This window comes from Oncorhynchus masou, chromosome 31 (assembly GCF_036934945.1).
Source record: "Oncorhynchus masou masou isolate Uvic2021 chromosome 31, UVic_Omas_1.1, whole genome shotgun sequence".
NCBI classification, from domain to species: Eukaryota; Metazoa; Chordata; class Actinopteri; order Salmoniformes; family Salmonidae; genus Oncorhynchus; species Oncorhynchus masou.
Window position 1 is genome coordinate 26,826,300 of NC_088242.1, and position 22,904 is coordinate 26,849,203.

The 22,904-nt window shown below is 47.1% G+C and overlaps 1 protein-coding gene across 1 annotated transcript in view; it reads right to left on the reverse strand.

The window, feature by feature from the left end:
• tnrc6ba (trinucleotide repeat containing adaptor 6Ba) overlaps positions 1-21,436 on the reverse strand; it is a 37,534-nt gene extending 16,098 nt beyond the window's left edge. The window contains 14 exon segments of the mRNA XM_064950536.1: positions 812-949; positions 11,714-11,878; positions 12,293-12,421; positions 12,830-12,937; positions 13,306-13,518; positions 13,697-13,771; positions 13,941-14,140; positions 15,049-15,219; positions 15,420-15,981; positions 15,983-17,400; positions 17,403-18,419; positions 18,619-18,960; positions 20,900-20,921; positions 21,362-21,436. Coding sequence (XP_064806608.1) covers positions 812-949; positions 11,714-11,878; positions 12,293-12,421; positions 12,830-12,937; positions 13,306-13,518; positions 13,697-13,771; positions 13,941-14,140; positions 15,049-15,219; positions 15,420-15,981; positions 15,983-17,400; positions 17,403-18,419; positions 18,619-18,960; positions 20,900-20,921; positions 21,362-21,418 — 4,617 coding nt within the window. The 5' untranslated portion in view covers positions 21,419-21,436.
• Positions 21,437-22,904: the final 1,468 nt, after the last annotated feature.

A 22,904-nucleotide genomic window follows, 5' to 3' on the forward strand; every position in this document is an offset into this window, starting at 1 on the left:
TGGGTAAAATGTCTGGTGACTATACAGGCTTCCAGGAATTGTATAAAGACCATTGCAACGTGGGGCTGTGCATTTTCATGCTGAATGGAACAACAATAGGCCTCAGGATCTCTTCACAGTATCTCTGTGCTTTCAAATTGCCATCAATAAAATGCAATTGTGTACGTAGCTTATGCCTGCCCATACCTTAATCCCACCACCACCATGGGGCACTCTTAAAGTTGACATCAGCAAACCGCTAGCCCACACGATGCCATACACGTGGTCTGCGGTTGTGAGGCCAGCCGGATGTACAGCCAAATTCTTTAAAATTACTTTGGAGGAGGGTTAAGGTAGAGAAATTAACATTACATTCTCTGGCAACAGCTCTGGTGGACATGCCTGCGGTCAGCATGCCAATTGCACGTTCCCTCAAAACATGAGACATCTGTGGCATTGTATTGTGTAACAAAACTGCACATTTGAGGAATGAATTATTCCTAGCACAAGGTGCACCTGTGTAGTGGTCAAGCTGTTTAATCAGCTTCTTGATATGCCACACCTGTCAGGTAGAAAGATCATCTTCCCAAAGGAGAAATGCTCACCAACAGGGATATAAACAAATGTGTGCACAAAATTTGAGAGAAATACATTTTTGTTCGTATGTAAGATTTCTGGGATAATTTATTTAATCTCATGAAACCAACACTACATGTTGCGTTTATATTTTTGTTCAGTGTATTTGGGAATATATTGCATTGGACAGACATGATTCTGTATTAGACCTGTCATCTCTCCAATATAATAGTAGTAGTAACAGTAAAAGTATTACCTGTTGTGGGTCAGCCTGCTGGCGTGGGTTTTGGGGGAACTTTCTCTGGTTCTGTAAGAGCTGTTGGAGCTGCTGTGGTGAGGTGAGCTGTTGCTGCTGGGGGTTCTGCTGCTGCTGCTGGAGGAGGAGCTGGCAGGCCTGGGGGAGAGGGATAGACGACTGTAAACACCTGTTACAACACCCTAAGAAGAGGAGGGCAGTTTGAACACAGCAGATAGAGAGAGGAGGGGTATGGACAGAGGTTGATGTCTGATAAAGCTGTAAGATCTCAAAATATGTTTTAAAAACAAAATTGGGCCTACAGTATATTTGGAAAGTATTCAGACCCCTTCCCCTTTTCCACATTTTGTTACGTTACAGCCTTATTCTAAAATTGATTTTTTTTATTTATTTAAAAACTCAATCGAAACACAATACCCCAGAATGACAAAGCAAAAATAGGTTTAGACATTTTTGCAAATGTATTAAAAATAAAGCCAGAAATCCCTTATTTACATAAGTATTCAGACCCTTCGCTGTGAGACTCAAAATTGAGCTCAAGTGCATCCTGTTTCCACTGATCATCCTTGAGATGTTTCTACAACTTAATTGGAGTCCACCTGTAGTAAATTCAATTGATTAGACATGATTTGAAAAGGCACACACTTGCCTATATAAGGTCCCACAGTTGACAGTGCATGTCAGAGCAAAAACCAAGCCACGAGGTTGAAGGAATTGTCCGTAGAGCTCAGAGGCACAGCTCTAGGGAAGGGTACCAAAAAAAAAGTTTCTGCAGCATTGAAGGTCCCCAAGAACAGAGACTATCATCATTCTTGAATGGAAGAAGCTTTGAACAACCAAGACTCTTCCTAGAGCTGGCTGCCCGGCCAAACTGAGCAATCGGCAATCTGGCTTGAATGCTAAGAGTCACATCTGGAGGAAACCAGGCACTGCTCATCACCACTCCTGAATGGTAAAGCGGTCAGTCCCTGGTTCGAATTCAGGCTGTATCACATCCGGCCGTGATTGGGAGTCCCATAGGGCGGCGCACAATTGGCCCAGCATCGTCCGGGTTTGGCCATTATTGTAAATAAGAATTTGTTCTTAACCAACTTGCCTAGTTAAAGAAAAGGTTAAAATAAAATCACCTGGTCAATACCATCCCTACGGTGAAACATGGTGGCGGCAGCATCATGCTGAGGGGATTTTTTTCAGTGGCAGGGACTGGGAGACTAGTCAGGATCAAGGGAAAGATGAACGGAGAAAAGTACAGAGATCCATGACAACCTGCTCCAGAGCAATCAGGACCTTAGACTGGGATGAAGGTTCACCTTCCAACAGGACAACGACCCTAAGCACACAGCCAAGACAACGCATGAGTGGCTTCGGGAGAAGTCTCTGAATGTCCTTGAGTGGCCCAGCCAGAGCCCGGACTTGAACCCGATCGAACATCGCTGGAGATACCTGAAAATAGAGCTAAAGGCTAGAGCTGCGGCTTTCAAGGAGCAGGAGACTAATCCGGACACTTCGGACAAATCCGCTATGCCCTCTGACAAACCACCAAACAAGCAAAGTGTCAATAAAGGATTAAGATAGAGCCGGTGTAGTAGGATTAAAAAGCTTGTCAGATGTAGCAGGGCTTAAACTATTACGGACTACAAAGGGAAATCCAGACGCGAGCTGCTCAGTGACGCGTGCCTACCAAACAAGCTAAATGCCTCTTATGCTCGCGTCGAGGCAAGCAACACTGAAGCATGCACGAGAGCACCAGCTGTTCTAGATGACTGTGTGATAATGCTCTCTCTAGCCGATGTGAACAAAACCTTTAAACAGATCAACATTCACAAAGCCGCTGGGCCAGACATATTACCAGCACGTGTACTCAAAGCATGTGAGGACCAACTGTCTTCACTGACATTTTCAAACTCTCCCCAATACCAAGAGAGACCACAATAGTCCCTGTGCCCAAGGAAGCGCAGGTAACCTGCCTAAATGATTACCGCCCCGTGGAACTCACGTCGTTAGCCATGAAACGCTTTGAAAGGCTGGTCATGGCTCACATCAACAGCATCCCCTCGGACACTTTAGACACACTCGAATTCGCATACCGCCCCAACAGATCCACAGATGACACAATCTCATTCGCACTCCACACTGCTCTTTCTAACCTGGAGAAAAGGAAAACCTATGTGAGAATGCTGTTCATAGACAACAGCTCAGTGTTCAACACCATAGTGCCCTCGAAGCTCATCACCAAGCTAAGGACTCTGGGACTAAACACCTCCCTCTGCAACTGGATCCTGGACTTCCTGACAGGCCGCCTACAGGTGGTAAGAGTAGGCAACAACATGTCTGCCACGCTGATCCTTAACACTGGGGCCCCTCAGGGGTGTGTACTTAGTCCCCTCCTGTATTCCCTGTTCACCCACGACTGTGTGGCCAAACACGACTCAAACACCATCATTAAGTTTGCTGACGACACATCAGTGGTAGACTTGATCACCGATAACGATGAGACAGCCTATAGGGTGGTCAGAGAACTGGCAGTGTGGTGCCAGGACAACAACCTCTCCCTCAATGTGAGCAAGACAAAGGAGCTGATCGTGGACTTCAGGAAAAGGCGGGCAGAAGAGGCCCCCATTAACATCGACGGGGCAGTAGTGGAGCGGGTAGAGAGCCTCAAGTTCCTTGGTGTCCACATCACCAACGAACTATCATGGTCCAAACATACCAAGACAGTAGTGAACATGGCACAGCAAAACATTTGGCTGGTGTAACCGATGTGAAATGGCTAGCTAGTTAGCGGGGTGCGCGCTAATAGCGTTTCAAACGTCACTCGCTCTGAGACTTGGAGTAGTTGTAACGCTGCTTTGAGGGTGGCGGATGTCGATGTGTTCCTGGTTCGAGCCCAGGTAGCGGCGAGGAAAGGTACGGAAGCTATACTGTTACACTGGCAATACTAAAGTGCCTATAAGAACATCCAATAGTCAAAAGTATATGAAATAAAAATCTTATAGAGAGAAATAGTCCTATAATTCCTATAATAACTTCAAGCTAGAACTTCTTACCTGGGAATGTTAAAAACTCATGTTAAAAGGAACGAACAGCTTTCATATGTTCTCATGTTCTGAGCAAGGAACTTAAACGTTAGCTTTCTTACATGGCACATATTGCACTTTTACTTTCTTCTCCAACACTTTATTTTTGCATTTTTTAAACCAAATTGAACATGCTTCATTATTTATTTGAGGCTAAATTGATTTTATTTATGTATTATATTAAGTTAAAATAAGTGTTCATTCAGTATTGTTGTAATTGTCATTATTACATTTATTTTATTTTTCAATTGGCATGCTTTTTTTGGGGGGTTCTCCAATAAATCGGTATCAGCGTTAAAATCATAACAATTGGTCAACCTCTAGTCTATATAGGTACAGTTGAAATCGGAAGCTTACATAAACAAGTTTTAATGACTCCAACCTAACATGGAATTCAAACCGGCTGAGCGTGTACGCCATCGTGCATAAATATATTTTGTCCCCCTCCAACAAACGTGATTACGACACGCAGGTTAAAATATCAAAACAAACTCTGAACCAATGACATTCATTTGGGTACAGGTCGAAAAGCATTAACCATTTATGGCAATTTAGCTTGCACTTGCTAGCTAATTTGTCCTATTTAGCTAGCTTGCAGTTGCTAGCTAATTTGTCCAGGGATATAAACATTAGGTTGTTATTTTACCTGCAATGCACAAGGTTCCCTACTCCAACAATTAATCCACACATAAAATGGTCAACCAAATCATTTATAGTCATCTCTCCTCCTTTCAGGCCTTTCCATCGTTTAACATATGGTGATTGGCATCTAAACTTTCATAGAACAGGGCTCCGGGCAGCCGAGCGGAAATGGAGGAAAACTCGCCTCCCTGCGGACCTGGCATCCCTTCACTCCCTCCTCTCTACATTTTCCTCCTCTGTCTCTGCTGCTAAAGCCACTTTCTACCACTCTAAATTCCAAGCATCTGCCTCTAACCCTAGGAAGCTCTTTGCCACCTTCTCCTCCCTCCTGAATCCTCCCCCCCCCCTCCTCCCTCTCTACAGATGACTTCGTCAACCATTTTGAAAAGAAGGTCGACGACATCCGATCCTCGTTCGCTAAGTCAAACGACACCGCTGGTTCTGCTCACACTGCCCTACCCTGTGCTCTGACCTCTTTCTCCCCTCTCTCTCCAGATGAAATCTCGCTTCTTGTGACGGCCGGCCGCCCAACAACCTGCCCGCTTGACCCTATCCCCTCCTCTCTTCTCCAGACCATTTCCGGAGACCTTCTCCCTTACCTCACCTCGCTCATCAACTCATCCCTGACCGCTGGCTACGTCCCTTCCGTCTTCAAGAGAGCGAGAGTTGCACCCCTTCTGAAAAAACCTACACTCGATCCCTCCGATGTCAACAACTACAGACCAGTATCCCTTCTTTCTTTTCTCTCCAAAACTCTTGAACGTGCCGTCCTTTGCCAGCTCTCCCGCTATCTCTCTCAGAATGACCTTCTTGATCCAAATCAGTCAGGTTTCAAGACTAGTCATTCAACTGAGACTGCTCTTCTCTGTATCACGGAGGCGCTCCGCACTGCTAAAGCTAACTCTCTCTCCTCTGCTCTCATCCTTCTAGACCTATCGGCTGCCTTCGATACTGTGAACCATCAGATCCTCCTCTCCACCCTCTCCGAGTTGGGCATCTCTGGCGCGGCCCACGCTTGGATTGCGTCCTACCTGACAGGTCGCTCCTACCAGGTGGCGTGGCGAGAATCTGTCTCCTCACCACGCGCTCTCACCACTGGTGTCTCCCAGGGCTCTGTTCTAGGCCCTCTCCTATTCTCGCTATACACCAAGTCACTTGGCTCTGTCATAACCTCACATGGTCTCTCCTATCATTGCTATGCAGACGACACACAATTAATCTTCTCCTTTCCCCCTTCTGATGACCAGGTGGTGAATCGCATCTCTGCATGTCTGGCAGACATATCAGTGTGGATGACGGATCACCACCTCAAGCTGAACCTCGGCAAGACGGAGCTGCTCTTCCTCCCGGGGAAGGACTGCCCGTTCCATGATCTCGCCATCACGGTTGACAACTCCATTGTGTCCTCCTCCCAGAGCGCTAAGAACCTTGGCGTGATCCTGGACAACACCCTGTCGTTCTCAACTAACATCAAGGCGGTGGCCCGTTCCTGTAGGTTCATGCTCTACAACATCCGCAGAGTACGCCCCTGCCTCACACAGGAAGCGACGCAGGTCCTAATCCAGGCACTTGTCATCTCCCGTCTGGATTACTGCAACTCGCTGTTGGCTGGGCTCCCTGCCCTACAACTCATCCAGAACGCCGCAGCCCGTCTGGTGTTCAACCTTCCCAAGTTCTCTCACGTCACCCCGCTCCTCCGCTCTCTCCACTGGCTTCCAGTTGAAGCTCGCATCCGCTACAAGACCATGGTGCTTGCCTACGGAGCTGTGAGGGGAACGGCACCGCAGTACCTCCAGGCTCTGATCAGGCCCTACACCCAAACAAGGGCACTGCGTTCATCCACCTCTGGCCTGCTCGCCTCCCTACCACTGAGGAAGTACAGTTCCCGCTCAGCCCAGTCAAAACTGTTCGCTGCTCTGGCCCCCAATGGTGGAACAAACTCCCTCACGACGCCAGGACAGCGGAGTCAATCACCACCTTCCGGAGACACCTGAAACCCCACCTCTTTAAGGAATACCTAGGATAGGATAAAGTAATCCTTCTCACCCCCCTTAAATGATTTAGATGCACTATTGTAAAGTGGCTGTTCCACTGGATGTCATAAGGTGAATTCACCAATTTGTAAGTCGCTCTGGATAAGAGCGTCTGCCAAATGACTTAAATGTAAATGTAATAGTATTAGCACGACAACAGGCAACAGTTCGTCTTTCAAATCACCCACGTGGGTATAACCAATGAGGATGGCTATAACCAATGGGTATAACCAATGGCACATGGGTACCTGATTCTATAAACCAATGAGGAGATGGGAGAGGCAGGACTTGCAGTGCGATCTGCATCAGAAATAGGAATGACTTAATTTTAGCCCTTGGCAAAGCAGACGCTCATTGACAAGCGCGAGCAGTGTGGGTGCAATAATTGAATAACATAGATTCCTACATTTATTTTGCAACGCACGCGGAGCGAGCGGTGTAGTCAGGGTATGTATATGTGTGTGTGTGTGTATGTATGTATATACACTGCTCAAAAAAATAAAGGGAACACTTAAACAACACAATGTAACTCCCAGTCAATCACACTTCTGTGAAATCAAACTGTCCACTTAGGAAGCAACACTGATTGACAATAAATTTCACATGCTGTTATGCAAATGGAAGAGACAACCGGTGGAAATTATAGGCAATTAGCAAGACACCCACAATAAAGGAGTGGTTCTGCAGGTGGTGACCACAGACCACTTCACAGTACCTATGCTTCCTGGCTGATGTTTTGGTCACTTTTGAATGCTGGCGGTGCTTTCACTCTAGTGGTAGCATGAGACGGAGTCTCAAATGTGCATGTGTCTGCTCAAACGGTCATAAACAGACTCCATAAGGGTGGTATGAGGGCCCGACATCCACAGGTGGGGGTTGTGCTTACAGCCCAACACCGTGCAGAACATTTGGCATTTGCCAGAGAACACCAAGATTGGCAAATTCGCCACTGGTGCCCTGTGCTCTTCAGATGAAAGCAGGTTAACACTGAGCACGTGACAGACGTGACAGTCTGGAGACGCCGTGGAAAACATTCTGCTGCCTGCAACATCCTCCAGCATGACCGGTTTGGCGGTGGGTCAGTCATGGTGTGGGGTGGCACTTCTATGTGGGGCCGCACAGCCCTCCATGTGCTTGCCAGAGGTAGCCCGACTGCCATTAGGTACCGAGATGAGATCCTCAGACCCCTTGTGAGATCATATACTGGTGAGGTTGGCCCTGGGTTCCTCCTAATGCAAGACAATGCTAGACCTCATGTGGCTGGAGTGTGTCAGCAGTTCCTGCAAGAGGAAGGTATTGATGCTATGGACTGGGCCACCCGTTCCCCAGACCTGAATCCAATTGAGCACATCTGGGACATCATGTCTCGCTCCATCCACCAACGCCATGTTGCACCACAGACTGTCCAGGAGTAGGCGGATGCTTTAGTCCAGGTCTGGGAGGAGATCCCTCAGGAGACCATCCGCCACCTCATCAGGAGCATGCCCAGGCGTTGTAGGGAGGTCATACAGGCACGTGGAGGCCACACACACACACACACTACTGAGCCTCATTTTGACTTGTTTTAAGGACATTACATCAAAGTTGGATCAGCCTATAGTGTGGTTTTCCACTGTAATTTTGTGTGTGACACCAAATCCAGAACTCCATGGGTTGATAAATTTGATTTCCATTGATAATTTGTGTGTGATTTTGTTTTCAGCACATTCCACTACAGTGAGGCAAAAAAGTATTTTGTCTGCCACCAATTGTGCAAGTTCTCCCACTTAAAAAGATGAGGTCTGTAATTTTCATCATCGGTTCGCTTCAACTATGACAGACAAAAGGAGAAAAAAAATTACAGAAAATCACACTAGGATTTTTAATGAATTTATTTGCAAATTATGGTGGAAAATAAGTATTTGGTCACCCACAAACAAGCAAGATTTCTGGCTCTCACAGACCTGTAACGTCTTCTTTAAGAGGCTCCTCTGTCCTTCACTCGTTACCTGTATTAATGGCACCTGTTTGAACTTGTTATCAGTATAAAAGACACCTGTCCACAACCTCAAACAGTCACACTCCAAACTCCACTATGGCCAACACCAAAGAGCTGTCAAAGGACACCAGAAACAAAATTGTAGACCTGCACCAGGCTGGGAAGACTGAATCTACAATAGGTAAGCAGCTTGGTTTGAAGAAATCAACTGTGGGAGCAATTATTAGGAAATGGAAGACATACAAGACCACTGATAATCTCCCTCGATCTGGGGCTCCACGCAAGATCTCACCCCGTGGGGTCAAAATTATCACAAGAACGGTGAGCAAAAATCCCAGAACCACACGGGGGGACCTAGTGAATGACCTGCAGAGAGCTGGGACCAAAGTAACAAAGCGTACCATCAGTAACACACTACCCCGCCAGGGACTCAAATCCTGCAGTGCCAGACGTGTCCCCCTACTTAAGCCAGTACATGTCCAGGCCCATCTGAAGTTTGCTAGAGAGCATTTGAATGATCCAGAAGAAGATTGAGAGAATGTCATATGGTCAGATGAAACCAAAATATAACTATTTGGTAAAAACTCGTCGTGTTTGGAGGACAAAGAATGCTGAGTTGCATCCAAAGAACACCATACCTACTGTGAAGCATGGGGGTGGAAACATCATGCTTTGGGGCTGTTTTTCTGCAAAGGGACCAGGACGACTGATCCATGTAAAGGAAAGAATGAATGGGGCCATGTATCGTGAGATTGAGTGAAAACCTCCTTCCATTAGCAAGGGTATTGAATATGAAACGTAGCTGGGTCTTTCAGCATGACAATGATCCCAAACACACTGCCCGGGCAACGAAGAACTGGCTTCGTAAGAAGCATTTCAAGGTCCTGGAGTGGCCTAGCCAATCTCCAGATCTCAACCCCATAGAAAATCTTTGGAGGGAGTTGAAAGTCCGTGTTGCCCAGCAACAGCCTCAACACATCACTGCTCTAGAGGAGATCTGCATGGAGGAATGGGCCAAAATACCAGCAACAGTGTGTGAAAACCTTGTGAAGACTTACAGAAAACGTTTGACCTCTGTCATTGCCAACAAAGGGTATATAACAAAGTATGAGAAAATTTTGTTATTGACCAAATACTTATTTTCCACCATAATTTGCAAATAAATTCATTAAAATCCTACAATGTGATTTTCTGGATTTTTTCTCTCTCATTTTGTCTGTCATAGTTGAAGTGTACCTATGATGAAAATTACAGGCCTCTCATCTTTTTAAGTGGGAGAACTTGCACAATTGGTGGCTGACTAAATACTTTTTTGCCCCACTGTATGTAAAGAAAAAAGTATTTAATAAGAATATTTCATTCATTCAGATCTAGGATGTGTTATTTTAGTGTTGCCTTAATTTTTTTGAGCAGTGTACACACACACACACACACACACACACACACACACACAGAGAGTTTGAAGTCAGAAGTTTACATAAACTAGTTTTAATGACTCCAACCTAAGTGTTTCAACCACTCCACAAATTTCTTGTTAACAAACTTTAGTTTTGGCAAGTCGGTTAGGACATCTACTTTGGGCATGACACAAGTACTTTTCCAACAATTGTTTACAGACAGATTATTTCACTGTATCACAATTCCAGTGGGTCAGAAGTTGACTGTGCCTTCAAACAGCTTGGAAAATTCCTGAAAATGATGTCATGGCTTTAGAAACTTCTGATAGGCTAATTGACATAATTTGAGTCAATTGAAGGTGTACCTGTGGATGTATTTTAAGACCTACCTTCAAACTCAGTGCCTCTTTGCTTGACATCATGGGAAAATCAAAAGAAACCTGCAAAGACCTCAGAATTTTTTTGTAGACCTCCACAAGTCTGGTTCATCCTTGAAAACAATTTCCAAACGCCTGAAGGTAACACGTTCATCTGTACAAACAATAGTATGCAAGTAGAAACACCATGGGACCATGCAGCCATCATACCGCTCAGGAAGGAGACGCGTTCTGTCTCCTAGAGATGAACGTATTTTGTTGCGAAACGTGCAAATCAATCCCAGAACAACAGCAAAGGACCTTGTGAAGATGCTGGAGGAAACAGGTACAAAAGTATCTATATCCACAGTAAAACGAGTCCTATATCGACAACCTGAAAGGCCGCTCAGCAAGGAAGAAGCCACTGCTCCAAAACCGCCATAAAAAGCTAGACTAAGGTTTGCAACTGCACATGGGGACAAAGATCGTACTTTTTGGAGAAATGTCCTCCTGTCTGACGAAACAAAAATAGAACTGTTTGGCAATAATCACCTTTGTTATGTTTGGAGAAAAATGGGGGAGGCTTGCAAGTCAAAGAACACCATCCCAACCGTGAAGTACGGGGGAAGCAGCATCATGTTGTGGGGGTGCTTTGCTGCACGAGGGCCTGGTGCACTTCACATAATAGATGGCATCATGAGGAGGGAATATTGTGTGGATATATTAAAGCAACATCTCAAGACATCAGTCAAGAAGTCAAAGCTTGGTCGCAAATGAGTCTTCCAAATGGACAATAACCCCAAGCATACTACCAAAGTTGTGGCATAATGGCTTAAGGACAACAATGTCAAGGTATTGGAGTGGCCATCACAAAGCCCTGACCTCGATCCCATAGAGCAAGGAGGTCTACAAACCTGACTCAGTTAAACCAGCTATGTCAGGGGGAATGGGCCAAAATTCACCCAACTTATTGCGGGAAGCTTGTGGAAGGCTACCCAAAATGTTTGACCCAAGTTAAACAATTTAAAGGCAATGCTACCAAATACCAATTGAGTGTATGTAAACTTCTGACCCACTGGGAATGTGATCAAAGAAATAAAAGCTGAAATAAATCATTCATTCTCTCTACTATTATTCTGACATTTCACATTCTTAAAATAAAGTGGTGATCCTAACTGACCTAAAACAGGGAATTTTTACTAGGATTAAATGTCAGGAAATATGAAAAACGGAGTTTAAATGTATTTGGCTAAAATGTATGTAAACGTCAGACTTCAACTGTATATAAAAACATTGATGCTTCAACCAACATGGCTTTAATCAGAACAAATCTAAGGTACGTTTTTGTGTTCCTCAAGGCTTTGTTCTCTGACCACTACTGTGATCATTCTAGTTTTGCATAGGAGTATAGCTACTCACCAGCTGGAACTGGATGTGCGGAGGGTAGATGCTGCTCAGCATGGCGATGTGCTGGGGGGACAGCTGAGGGGGGAACACGCCCCCTCCTACAGCCCCCACCCCACCCACACCTCCGACTCCACCCACGCTGGGAGGCGGCATCTGCTTCAGCACAGAACCTGGCACCTGGAACACGGACCATCGTGTTACCATGGGAACGTGGAATATAAAGCATCTTGTCTAGCACATTCCATTTCAAAACAGAAAATCAGTGAGTGCACTCCTCATCGATTTGCTGAGGTTTTTTTTTAATCCATTGAGTATAGTCACCTAAATACTCCCATTAGCCTATGATCAAGAGCAAGCTGGTGAAATAAATCACATCTCTGGAAACAACATTTCACAGAAAGAACTTACTAAGAAACCAACGGACCAAAAATCTTTTGTTCTGAGCAGAGGTTTGGGCATATAGGAGACTGATTTACATAAGGGAGTCCCTTGAAAAAAGCCTTGTTTTTACGTTCACCTTTACAACTGACTACTTCTAGTCCGATCAAATGGAAAAAAAAAAATACATATAAATAATAAACAAAAGTGTACCTGAGGTGACAGGAACTGATGAGGCACTTGTGCTCGTATCCCTGCGGACGGGTTTATGGGTGGCACACCGGGCTGGTGTCTGGACGGGGGCATCCCACCACCGCTGCTGCCAAACATGTTATGACCACCCTGACAAGGAAACAGAGGGGAGTGGGTTACAAACATGGCTGACTCTTTGACAGACATAACGATGGGGGTGATAGGGTGGGAAATGAGACAATACAACACTGACACAGAGGAAATGATTTTGGGGGACTTTGTACTTGATGCTTCAAGGGAAAATCCCGCAATTGCTCCATACATTTTTTTTCTTCTATTAAATGATATGTACTCATTGATTTTTAAAGAACACAATTTATGAGGGATGGACAGTAAGATACGTTTTTATGTACAGGGAGATGTGGTGAAGTAGCCTGTCCCAGATCTTATGGAATAACAACAATAGTCAGTTGGCTAAAGCAGAAACAGATCTGGGACCAGCTTAGTGGTGAAGCAATGAGCTGATGGTCTAATGGAGACAGAGGGACACAGCCTTACTTGTCTAGGGGGGATAGTGTGGTTGTAGAGGGGGGAGGGCTTGTAGACAGAGGGTGGAGAGTACTCCTCCCCAAGGCACCCATCCTGATTGGTGAAAGGCAAGGTCTGCTGATCACAGTGACAGCCAATCAAAGTAGTTTCCCAATATTTGGGAAGAAGTAGGTGAGACAGGGAAGGGACCGGAAGAGGGACACCAAAAGAAGGAGGGCACCAAAATAAGGAGGGAACAGGAAGAAGGTTACCAAAAGAAGGAGGGGATGGAAGAAAGAGACATAGAATAAAGTGTTAATGAGACAAGTGGTACTTGGAGAAGTCAAAGTCACAGAGGTTGTGTCCGAAATAGAACCATGTACCCTTTAGTGCACTACTTTTGACCAATACCTATAGGGCTCTTATCAAAAGTAGTGTACTATAAAGAGAATAGGATGCCATTTGAGACACACCCACAGAGCGTTGCAATGGTCTGAGGTACCAACCTTGTCATAGTAAGGCCCAGGGTCGCCAGGCCCCATCTCTTTGGAACCAGGTGAACGGTAGACCATCCCTCCTCCTCCCATGGCTCTCTGCCCTCCTTTACGCATCTCTCCATTGTAGTCATTCAGGCCCATCCCTCGCTTCTCTCCTTCCATCTTCTTATCCTGAGGAGGACCAGGGGCCAAGTCCAGAGGCCGCCCACTAGGATCATCACCCTGCAAACACAGCACATATCCTCATCACGACCACCATCATAAATCAACCCCACCACACCTATTGGCATGTCACGCTCATTGTAATAGATACAACAACACATTTCTCACTACATACAGTATCTCAAACACACAGTGGATGCCTGTGGGCTCTAAACTTAGCCTTTTCTCTGAAACTTACCAGGAGCCCCATGTTGGAGAACTGTTTGTTCATGGGGTTCATCCAGGAGTCTCCTCCTCCACTCTTCAGGGGAGCCTGAGAGACAAACATACAGATATAACACTTCTGGCAGTAGGTTTTCTGGCACAAACAAAGGCCATTTTCCCACCAAAAGGCCTCATCAAAAATCCAACTCCTCTCAAGTATCTGAATGAGGCAACCACCATAGAAAACCTAACCTAACCCATTGTGGATGCTGTCCTACCTTGTTGTTGGGCTTCTTGCCCCCGTGACCTTGGCCCCAGCCCCCACTGTTGTAGGACGAGCTGCTGCCCTGGGACCCAACACTGTTCCACACCCCTGCTCCTCCCTCCTCCTCTTCCTCCCAGCTGGGGTGACGCGAGGCCGCCACCGAGCCCTGGTCTCCCTCACCCCAGCCTCCTTCTTGCATAGACTTTGAACCTGCTATGGAAATAACAATGAGTAGCATTATTACACCAATAATATGCTGTGTGTTATGACGACACTGCAAATCTGTGATTGTGTCTGGATTTTTTGGGAGACATTTTGTAAACAAACCCTATGTCTCCACCATTAATGGTTAAAAAGTTACTGACAATTTACTCTGAGAATTTAGCATGATCAGAGTGAATAGAATATTATAACGGCCATGGACATAAATGGTCGCTGCTCACTAGAACTCGTCACTGCTCTGTGGGCAGAATGGCACTAACTTCATGACAGTCCGCTTGTAGTTTGCCAAAGGGCACCTGAAGGACGCAGACCATGAGAAACAAGATTATCTGGTCTGATGAAACCAATATTGAACTCTTTGGCCCGAATGCCAAGAATAACGTCTGGAGCAAACCTGGCACCATCCCTACGGTGAAGCATGGTGGTAGCATCACGCTGTGGGGATGTTTTTCAGCGGCAGGGACTGGGAGACTCGTCAGGATCGAGGGAAATATTAACAGAGCAGAGGGAGTTCAGAGAGATCCTTGATGAAAACCTGCTAAATAGCTGTGCAGCAATGGGAGAAACTTCCCAAATACAGGTGTGCCAAGCTTGTAGTGTCATACCCAAGAAGTTGAGGTTGTAGTCGCTGCCAAAGGTGCTTCAACAAAGTACTGAGTAAAGGGTCTGAATACTATGAAAATGTGTACATTTGTTTATTTGTAATTTGCAAAAAAATTATTATTATTTTTTTTTTTTACATTATGAGGTATTGTGTGTAGATTGATGAAGGGAAAAATCAATATACTCAATTTTAGAATGTAGAAAAGGTAAAGTGGTCTAAATACTTTCTGAATGCACTGAACCTAATCAGACATCGTCATGTCTTTTTGAGGCTTTACAGTAGTTAGTTTCCTTACCAGATTTGATGGGGTTGGGTGAGGGGTTTCCCCAGCCAGAGGTGTTCTTCCCAGGTTCCTCCCCAGGGTCTCCCCAGCTGGTGGGGGTCTCAGTGGGCTTCCCCCAGGCTGCGGTGCCGTTGTCCACCGGGGGGTCTGAGGAAGAGCCACCGTCCCAGCCAGACGATGGAGCTACACACATGGGCAGGGATAGGGATGTATCCATCAGTGATACAGTGGTGTGATTTATGTACTGTGCTCTATAGGTTGATGGGAAAGACAGTTCTATAAGCATTCCACTCCGCATGTCTATTAGGTAATAGGCTTAAATCTTATATTTAAAAAATCTATGCGAACGGTCCTGCACATCAGCCTAACAGTTAGTCTCTTACCCATCCCTGGAGCTTTCCCAGGTCCAGGTCCATGGCCAGGGTTGATGTCCCTGCCTCCCATCCCAGTGGGCTGCCTCCCAGGCCCAGGTTGCTGCTGTAGAGCTGGAGGCCCAGGCTGCTGCTGTTGGGGCGGTGGTCCTGGTCCCTGGCCGTGCATTGGCAGCTGCTGACCAGTGGGAACGCCGTTCTTCTCCCACAGGTTGACAGTCTTGTTATTAAACTGGCTGGGGTCTCCCCAAGCCGACGTCCCATCGTCAATGTCCATCTTCCTGCTAATGAATTGTGGTGAAGGTTCCTCCCAACCGCTGGACTGCGGCCCCTCTCCTCCATTAGGACCGCTGGGGATGGGTCCGGCCGTCCAGCCTGAGCTGCTTTGGTTTTGGGCCTGGGGGCCCGATGGTCTCCCCCAGCCTTCTCCTCCTTGCATGTCCCCTGGGTCCAGTGCTTGCAGTGGTAGCGGCTGCTGCTGGGGCTGTGATTGGTGCTGCTGCTTTTGTGCCATGGGGCCTTTCACAGAGGCTGTCTGGCTGTTTGGCATCTGTGACGGGTGCATTTTTCCACCCCCCTCCACCCCAACGCCCCTGGTGGGGTTTGCTGCCCCCTATGTCCACACCTGCCCCTCCTCCACATGTACCTCCTGCCCCCCAGGCTCTCCTAGGTGCTCCCTCGTCCCAGCTACCCCACGTACCGACTTCTGAGTCTCCCCCACCTTTCCTTTCCTCTCCCCATGCTCCTCCTCCACTGCTTGATTTGGCCTCTCGCTCTCCCCAGTCCCCCCCACCCCTCTCCCTCTGTCCACCACACCCTCCTCCATCCCTCCCCATCTCCTTCCATCCTCCTCCTGTCCCCTTCTCCTCCTGGCTGCCTCCCCAGCCACCTCCTCCTCCTCCTCCACCTTGGTTACCCTGTTGTCCATTATCTCCCCACCCTCCTCCTCCACCTCCTCTACTACTACGTTCCCTCCCTCCACCCCACTCTGATCCTTCGTTCCCCCATCCTTTTCCTTGGCTCTCCCCTGGTCCTACCCCACCCCAGCCTCCTGTAGGCTTCCCCTGGCCTGGTCCAAGGCCTCCTCCTCCTCCCATACCTGCTCCAGTGGTCATTGACGCAGATTGTGTGACACCAGAAACATTCCTCATGTTGGATCCCGGGTGAGGTGGTCCTCGGTTGGGTAGGGAGTTGCTGCAACCGCTGCTGCTGTTACCACCACTCTCCCAGCCCTCCCCAGAGCCACCAGAGGTCCCCAGGGAAGGGTTGGAGTTCAGGTTTGGAGCTGAGCCAGGGAGAAGGGAAGGAGAATCAGTAGTTGTAGCAGAGCCAGTGGAGTACTGAGAAGACGGACCAATGGGAGGTGGAGAGTTTTTGGATGAAGCAGACAACCCAGAACCTCCTTTACCTGGTTCTAGGTCCCAGGCCACGTTCTGTCTGATCTGGGTCTGGCCCCAGCCCGTGTTGGAGAGGACGCGCGGGTCCAGGTCATTGCGGCTGAGCATTGCCTGTAAGGCCACTTCAGGGTTGGGTGGTGGGGGATGGGAATACCTGTGGTGGCCATACCCATGGTGTTGATTGTGATTGCCGCCACCTCTGGAGTTTCCTCCACCGCTGGATGAAGAATGACCTCTTCCACCCCGCCCCCCCCCCCACTCCCCTGTGTCCCCCTCTGTCCCTCCGTCCCCCACTCCAACTCCCTTCTGATTGTCCAAAGCTCTTGTTGTAGTGGTGGATGATTTGGGAGAAGAAGAGGCGGCGGCAGGGGGGTTGCCGATGCTGCCCCCGCTGCTGCTGCTGCTACTGCTGCGGCCGCCGACACCACCAGCCTCCCCTCCTGAATTGCCAACTCCACCACTTCCACCCATCCCACCTGAATTACCTCCCCAGTCTCCAACTGAAGACCCTCGCTCTCCTCCCCACCCTCCCTGAGATACCCCGGCGGTCTGAGTGTTACCCCCACTTCCAGCGCCCCAGGCTTTCCCTCCATTACCCCCTGAGCGCTGTACCCCCACCGCGAGCCTCCACCACCCTCAGCAGCTCCCCCTTCCCAACCATCAGTCCTTGAGGCACCCGTTTTGGAGTTAGCAGCGGGGAAAGGCTGGCCTCCCCAGGAGGAAGAGGTTTGGGAAGCAGAGAGGTTGTCTCCCCCGTTGCCTCCTCCCCCACAGTCTATATTGGCTCCCTCCCCTGTCCCCGCATTTTTTGGTCCTGCTCCGGTCTCCAGCGCCGCTCCACCCCAGCCCCCGTCCAACGGGTGCTCTCTTTCTCTGGATTGCATTTGGTGAAGTTGGTGCTGATGAGCAGATTGATTCAAAGCTAGAGGTGGGTTCCCCAGGGCCGTGGGAGGGTTGTTGGCAGACAGAGACCCAACCTGGCTCTGGAGGAAGGAAGAGGGGGGGGCACCTTCAGAGGAAGCTGCCCCAGCTCCATCCTGCTGCACTAGGGCAGGCCAGGCAGAAGGGTTGGCATTTGGGTTGAAGTTGGCACCAGGGATCCCCCCACTGCAACCAAGCGAGCCATCAGGGCCCACTGGCAGAGGGGAGGATTTGGGAATGGGTGGCAATGACGTCCCTGGGGCTGCATTCCCTTCTACAGGACCCTGTGAGGCAGCAGACCCCCACACCACACTGCCGGACAGCATACATTCATTGGACATTGAGAACGAGGAAGTGGGTGAAGGACTGCCAGGATCCCCACCTTTCCATGAGGCACAGCTGTTCGGCATTCCACCACCGCCCTCCACCGACGACTCACTACCGCTTCCTGGCCCTGAAGCTCCACCTCCTCCGCCCCCGTCGCCAGGGGCGATGTTAGGCCACTCCTCTAGGTCCGAGCCGTCCACAATGACCTTCTCCCTGCCCTGAGAGGAGGGCAGGCTGCCAGAGCCCGTCCCCCACGTGGAATTTGCATAATTTGAAGAAGTAGAAGAAGCAGCAATTGATGATGAAGAGGATGATGAGGTGAGGGGCAGTGAGGGTGCAGCTGGACCCACATAGCCTGGACTGGAATCTGGACAGGAAACAACAAAGACACGAGAGACACACACATTGACTGCCGCCCAATTTTTATGGACTTGGACAAAGAAAGAACAGTTTTCCCCAAAACGGTCTACCAAGACAAAGCGAGTAAAGTGGGATGCACTTCTAAAGTATTCAAACAGAGCCTAACTTCGCATGATGCCCCATGTCGACTCGTGCCAGACACCAACCTGAGGCAGCAGCCATGGTTGCGTTGAGGCCGTCTCCCCCTCCGCCCCCTCCACCCAGTAGCATGGAGGACAGCGGCGGCTGGCCCCTCTTCAGTAGCACTTTGTGGTCTTGCTGGCAGCGGAATCGCGGGGGCACTTCGCGGGGCATGTAGCGCTGGGGGGCCTGGGTGCCTGCTGTGGGGGGCTGTCCGTTGGCCACCGCCGGCCGCTTCGCATTGTTCCCGCCCTGAGGGGGGGCGCCGCCTGCAGCCGCGGTGGCAGGGGAGGAGGATGCCGAGGGGGTGGGTCCAGGGCTGGGGGCAGCAGGAGACTGGGTGGACAAGGGCTTGGTCAATTCTGGCACTGCATGGTGAAGGAGAAGACAGAGAGAAGTTAGTAAGGAGTATAGGGGACATTCAGCATAAAAATGGTGATATGAAATTAAAATAATATTTCCTAGTGGATAATAAAACATTTTATCTAGCCATCATCGTACGGCAGGGTAGCCAAGTTTTTAGAGCGTTGGACTAGTAACCAGAAGGCTGCAAGTTCAAACCCCCGACAAGGTAAAACTCTGTTGTTTAGCCCCTGAACAGGCAGTTAACCCACTGTTCCTAGGCCGTCATTGAAAATAAGAATTTGTTCTTAACTGACTTGCCTAGTTCAATAAAGTTAAATAGAGTCAAATTGCCACATACATCTAAACAATAGACCAGACCTGGTTCAAATACATCAAATACATAGCCAAATATACTACTTTCATTTGAAGTATTTTGAATTAATTGGCTTGGGTTATTTGAAATTGGCTTGGACAGGGGTATTTGGAAATAGCCACGGGATGACCGTTGAAACTATTTAAGATTCTTTATCTATCGGAATATCTGTAGCTACTTTTTAAGTAAATAACTGCAGTCAACTTCTGCCCTAAGTTAGGAGATAAAGCAGATTGCGTTGTTCATTTCACCCTTCACATTTTTCATTTCGAAGCTTACCGGTAGTCCCCAGTCATATGGTATATGTTTTCAAGCACATAACAACGAGACCGTTGACTGTTGTGCAGCACTCGTCAGGAAATCTAGTTACAGTATGGAAATTACAACTTTGCCAGCTAGATATCTTATAACTAAGTTAACTGTCTAACATGTGCTAATTGCTAGTTAGCTAGCTTCTTGCAAAGTTAAGAGTCTTGGTAACAGCAGAGAATCCCCTCTTGGATCTAGACGCTTACGGTCTAATATTTGCTTTGTGCGTACAGCAAACTGAGTAGCAATTTTGCGTTACTTGTATAACTTTAAGAGCTGGGATGTCTGTCCTGCAAATTATTTGTCAGAGACTGCATAAAATGTTTTCAATGTGTTCATGAGCATTTAGCTAGCATTCCCTATAGGATTTTACATATACTTGTTAGCATTGCTAACCTTTGGGGTTCGAAAATAGCACCCCTTGTGTTCAGTGCCAGTATTACCAAATATCCTGGGATCACACAAGGATTCCAAATACATTTCAAATAACCCTAGAGCAAATCAGACCTGGAGTTAAAATGCATGGAGTATTGCAATATTTGTATGAGTATTTTCAAATGCATGTCAATATTTTCCAAATGCATTCCCTAATATGTACAGGGGGTACTGGCCACACTATTGTTATTTTACTGCTGCTCTTTAATTATTTGTTACTTTTATTTCTTCTTTTTTTTTCACATTTATTTTTTAAAATGTGTTGTTGGTTAAGGTTGTAAGCATTTCACTGTAAGGCCTACACCCGTTGTGTACAGCGCATGTGACATACGATTTGATTTAATATATTCCAATATTCAGTTACTTGTGAGAAGGATGAAAGAGGGAAAGAAACGGTGCTCTTTATCTGCTGGATAGTGTGTCACTGGAGTGACAAAGCACAAAGCCAACCTCATAAACAAACAAAGCTCAGGCACCCAGAACCAAAATCTTGCGTAATTGCATCAGATGCTTGATTAAGTTCTGGTGGGAGAAATATTAGAAAATGTACTAATGAGACTAGCGAAGTCTCTAGCAAAGTCTCCACCCCTCCGAACAGAAACTCAGACAGTTTTGGGCAAGTCTATGAGCCAAAGATTCAAGCACTTGCGAAATCGTGATTAGTACAAATGATCAGTGACGAAAAATCTGCATACTGGAACAGTACTAAGTTCCTCATTAGGTGTCACAAAAAAATGCTCGCGATGAGAACGACAAGACCGCCATAAGCAGACAAAGAAACAGGTGCGACGCTGTGAACATTGCAACCAGGTGAATCTAGCAGAGGACAGAAAGACACCACTCACCTTTGTTTTTTTGCTCTGCAACCTGAAATAAGACAAAAGTACATCAAAAGCCAAATATGGAGATATTAATTAATTTGTTAAAGACATTCAAGTGAAAGAAAAACATAACTGTATGAACATCAAAGTAGGACAATGAAAGAGTCAAATGTGTGGTGTGGCACTGGCTGGTTGGAGTACTGTGGTCTGGACAGAGTGCCAGGCATAACAACACTAATCAAAAATCTATTATTCATTACATTTATTGAGAATTGTTGTGTGTATTGTATACAACTTTGCAATACTGAATATACCCCAGCTGGCCAGGTCATCACAACTTGGTGATATCATGTAGCCTATAATCTGGTTCATCAGAATACTATTGTGTCAAAACAAAAGTTCTAAGAAAAACAATAAGACTGCAACAAGTTAAACTGAGCATCATTCTGGGCAAAGTTGCATGCTGGCGTGGAAATACATCTTTACCTTCTGAGATGCTTCCCTTTTCCTTTTGTCGTCTTTCTTCCTTTTCTTGTCTTCCATGAACTACTGTTCCCTGTCCTGATACTCTTTTCTGGGGTGAGAGGAAATAGAAGAAACACATTATAAACCGCAAACCAGTGCAACTGTCCTTAGAACAATCTGTATACTGGCTTGAGCCACAATGATTTACAAGCCTAGGGTTCAGAAGATTGCTTGGCAGGTGCTGTACTGTGCATAGGGTAATTATCCACATAATACACCTGCAGGAAATTTCTGGCTTATCCTCCCCTCCAAGCCTTGTGAGTTAGCCAGTAAAAGGATGGAGTGTTTAGGTCTTGTTCTAAGCTTCGAATGCTAAAGGCCCAGTCCTGTTGACAAAGCAGGGACACACTTTCTAATGCCTTGTTTTCAAACTATGACTTAACAGTAGCTAGCCTATGCCATGACAGCACTGTAAGGGATCTGAAGTATGGCTGCCTTGACACACCTATTAAAATGCAGTTACTGTTTCTAAAAGGCCAGATATACTAAACGGGTTGATGTTTCTCTTAAGGAACCCATAAGTAAGCATTCAAATAAAAAACGGGGCATGTAACGTTACATCACAAAAAATACATGAACAGCCAGCACACTCATTGTTGATAAGAGTCAAGGTGACACATCGCCATGGACACAATGCTCTGAAAATGACCTGTAAAGGCAACAAAACTGATCATGATGCGAATGTGCAGCTATCTGGCCCTTATTTATCAGTGGCATAGTTAACGTTAGAGGCTATGGGGGCTCACTATGAGCCACAGTTGTCATGATTTCGGGAGCTCGGGGTAACTACTGCCAGCCTTCTGTAGCTAGTTACGTTAGCTGCAACAGCTATCCTTCGTTCACGCACGTAACCTTTCGTGCATGGGAATAAGCAACATAGTTCGCTAGCTACCTTTGCAAGTATGAAGGTGCAACAATGATTACAATGTAACTAGCTAATGCTAAACCCTGCCGATGGTGGCCATTCAGCAACCGTGGCTAACAACCAAAACGCTGCCTGTCGATGGATGTTAGCCATCGTTATGAAACTATGGCGGGCTAAAAATGGACACACGACAAGGACAACAGGCTCAGATCACGAAACCGAGGAGCTAACGTTATCTATCAACGCAACACAGGTAGTTCACTGACTAACGGTAAATGGACCAACATCTTAATTTTAGTGTACGCGAGGTCTTGCACCGACCTAGCAAGGTAAAAGATGTAGCTAAATTAGCTATCTGCTGTGTCGACCAACTACACACCCTGTACCTAGTTGCTAAACTAGCTAGCAAGCTAACACCAAATTATTATTAATTTTTTTAAATACAAGTATGCCAGCATTATTTTCTGCAGGATTGCTACCCAGACTCCGGATTTATATTGCTACATTGGTCTGCTCGTGACTGAAGTGAGCGCCAAGAGAACTCCTCCAGAGGCTTACTCGCGCGACGACATCAACTCTGTAGCATGCTAGCTAGACATATTTTAGCACCGATGTCGACAGAAAATTGCTGCGTTGCAA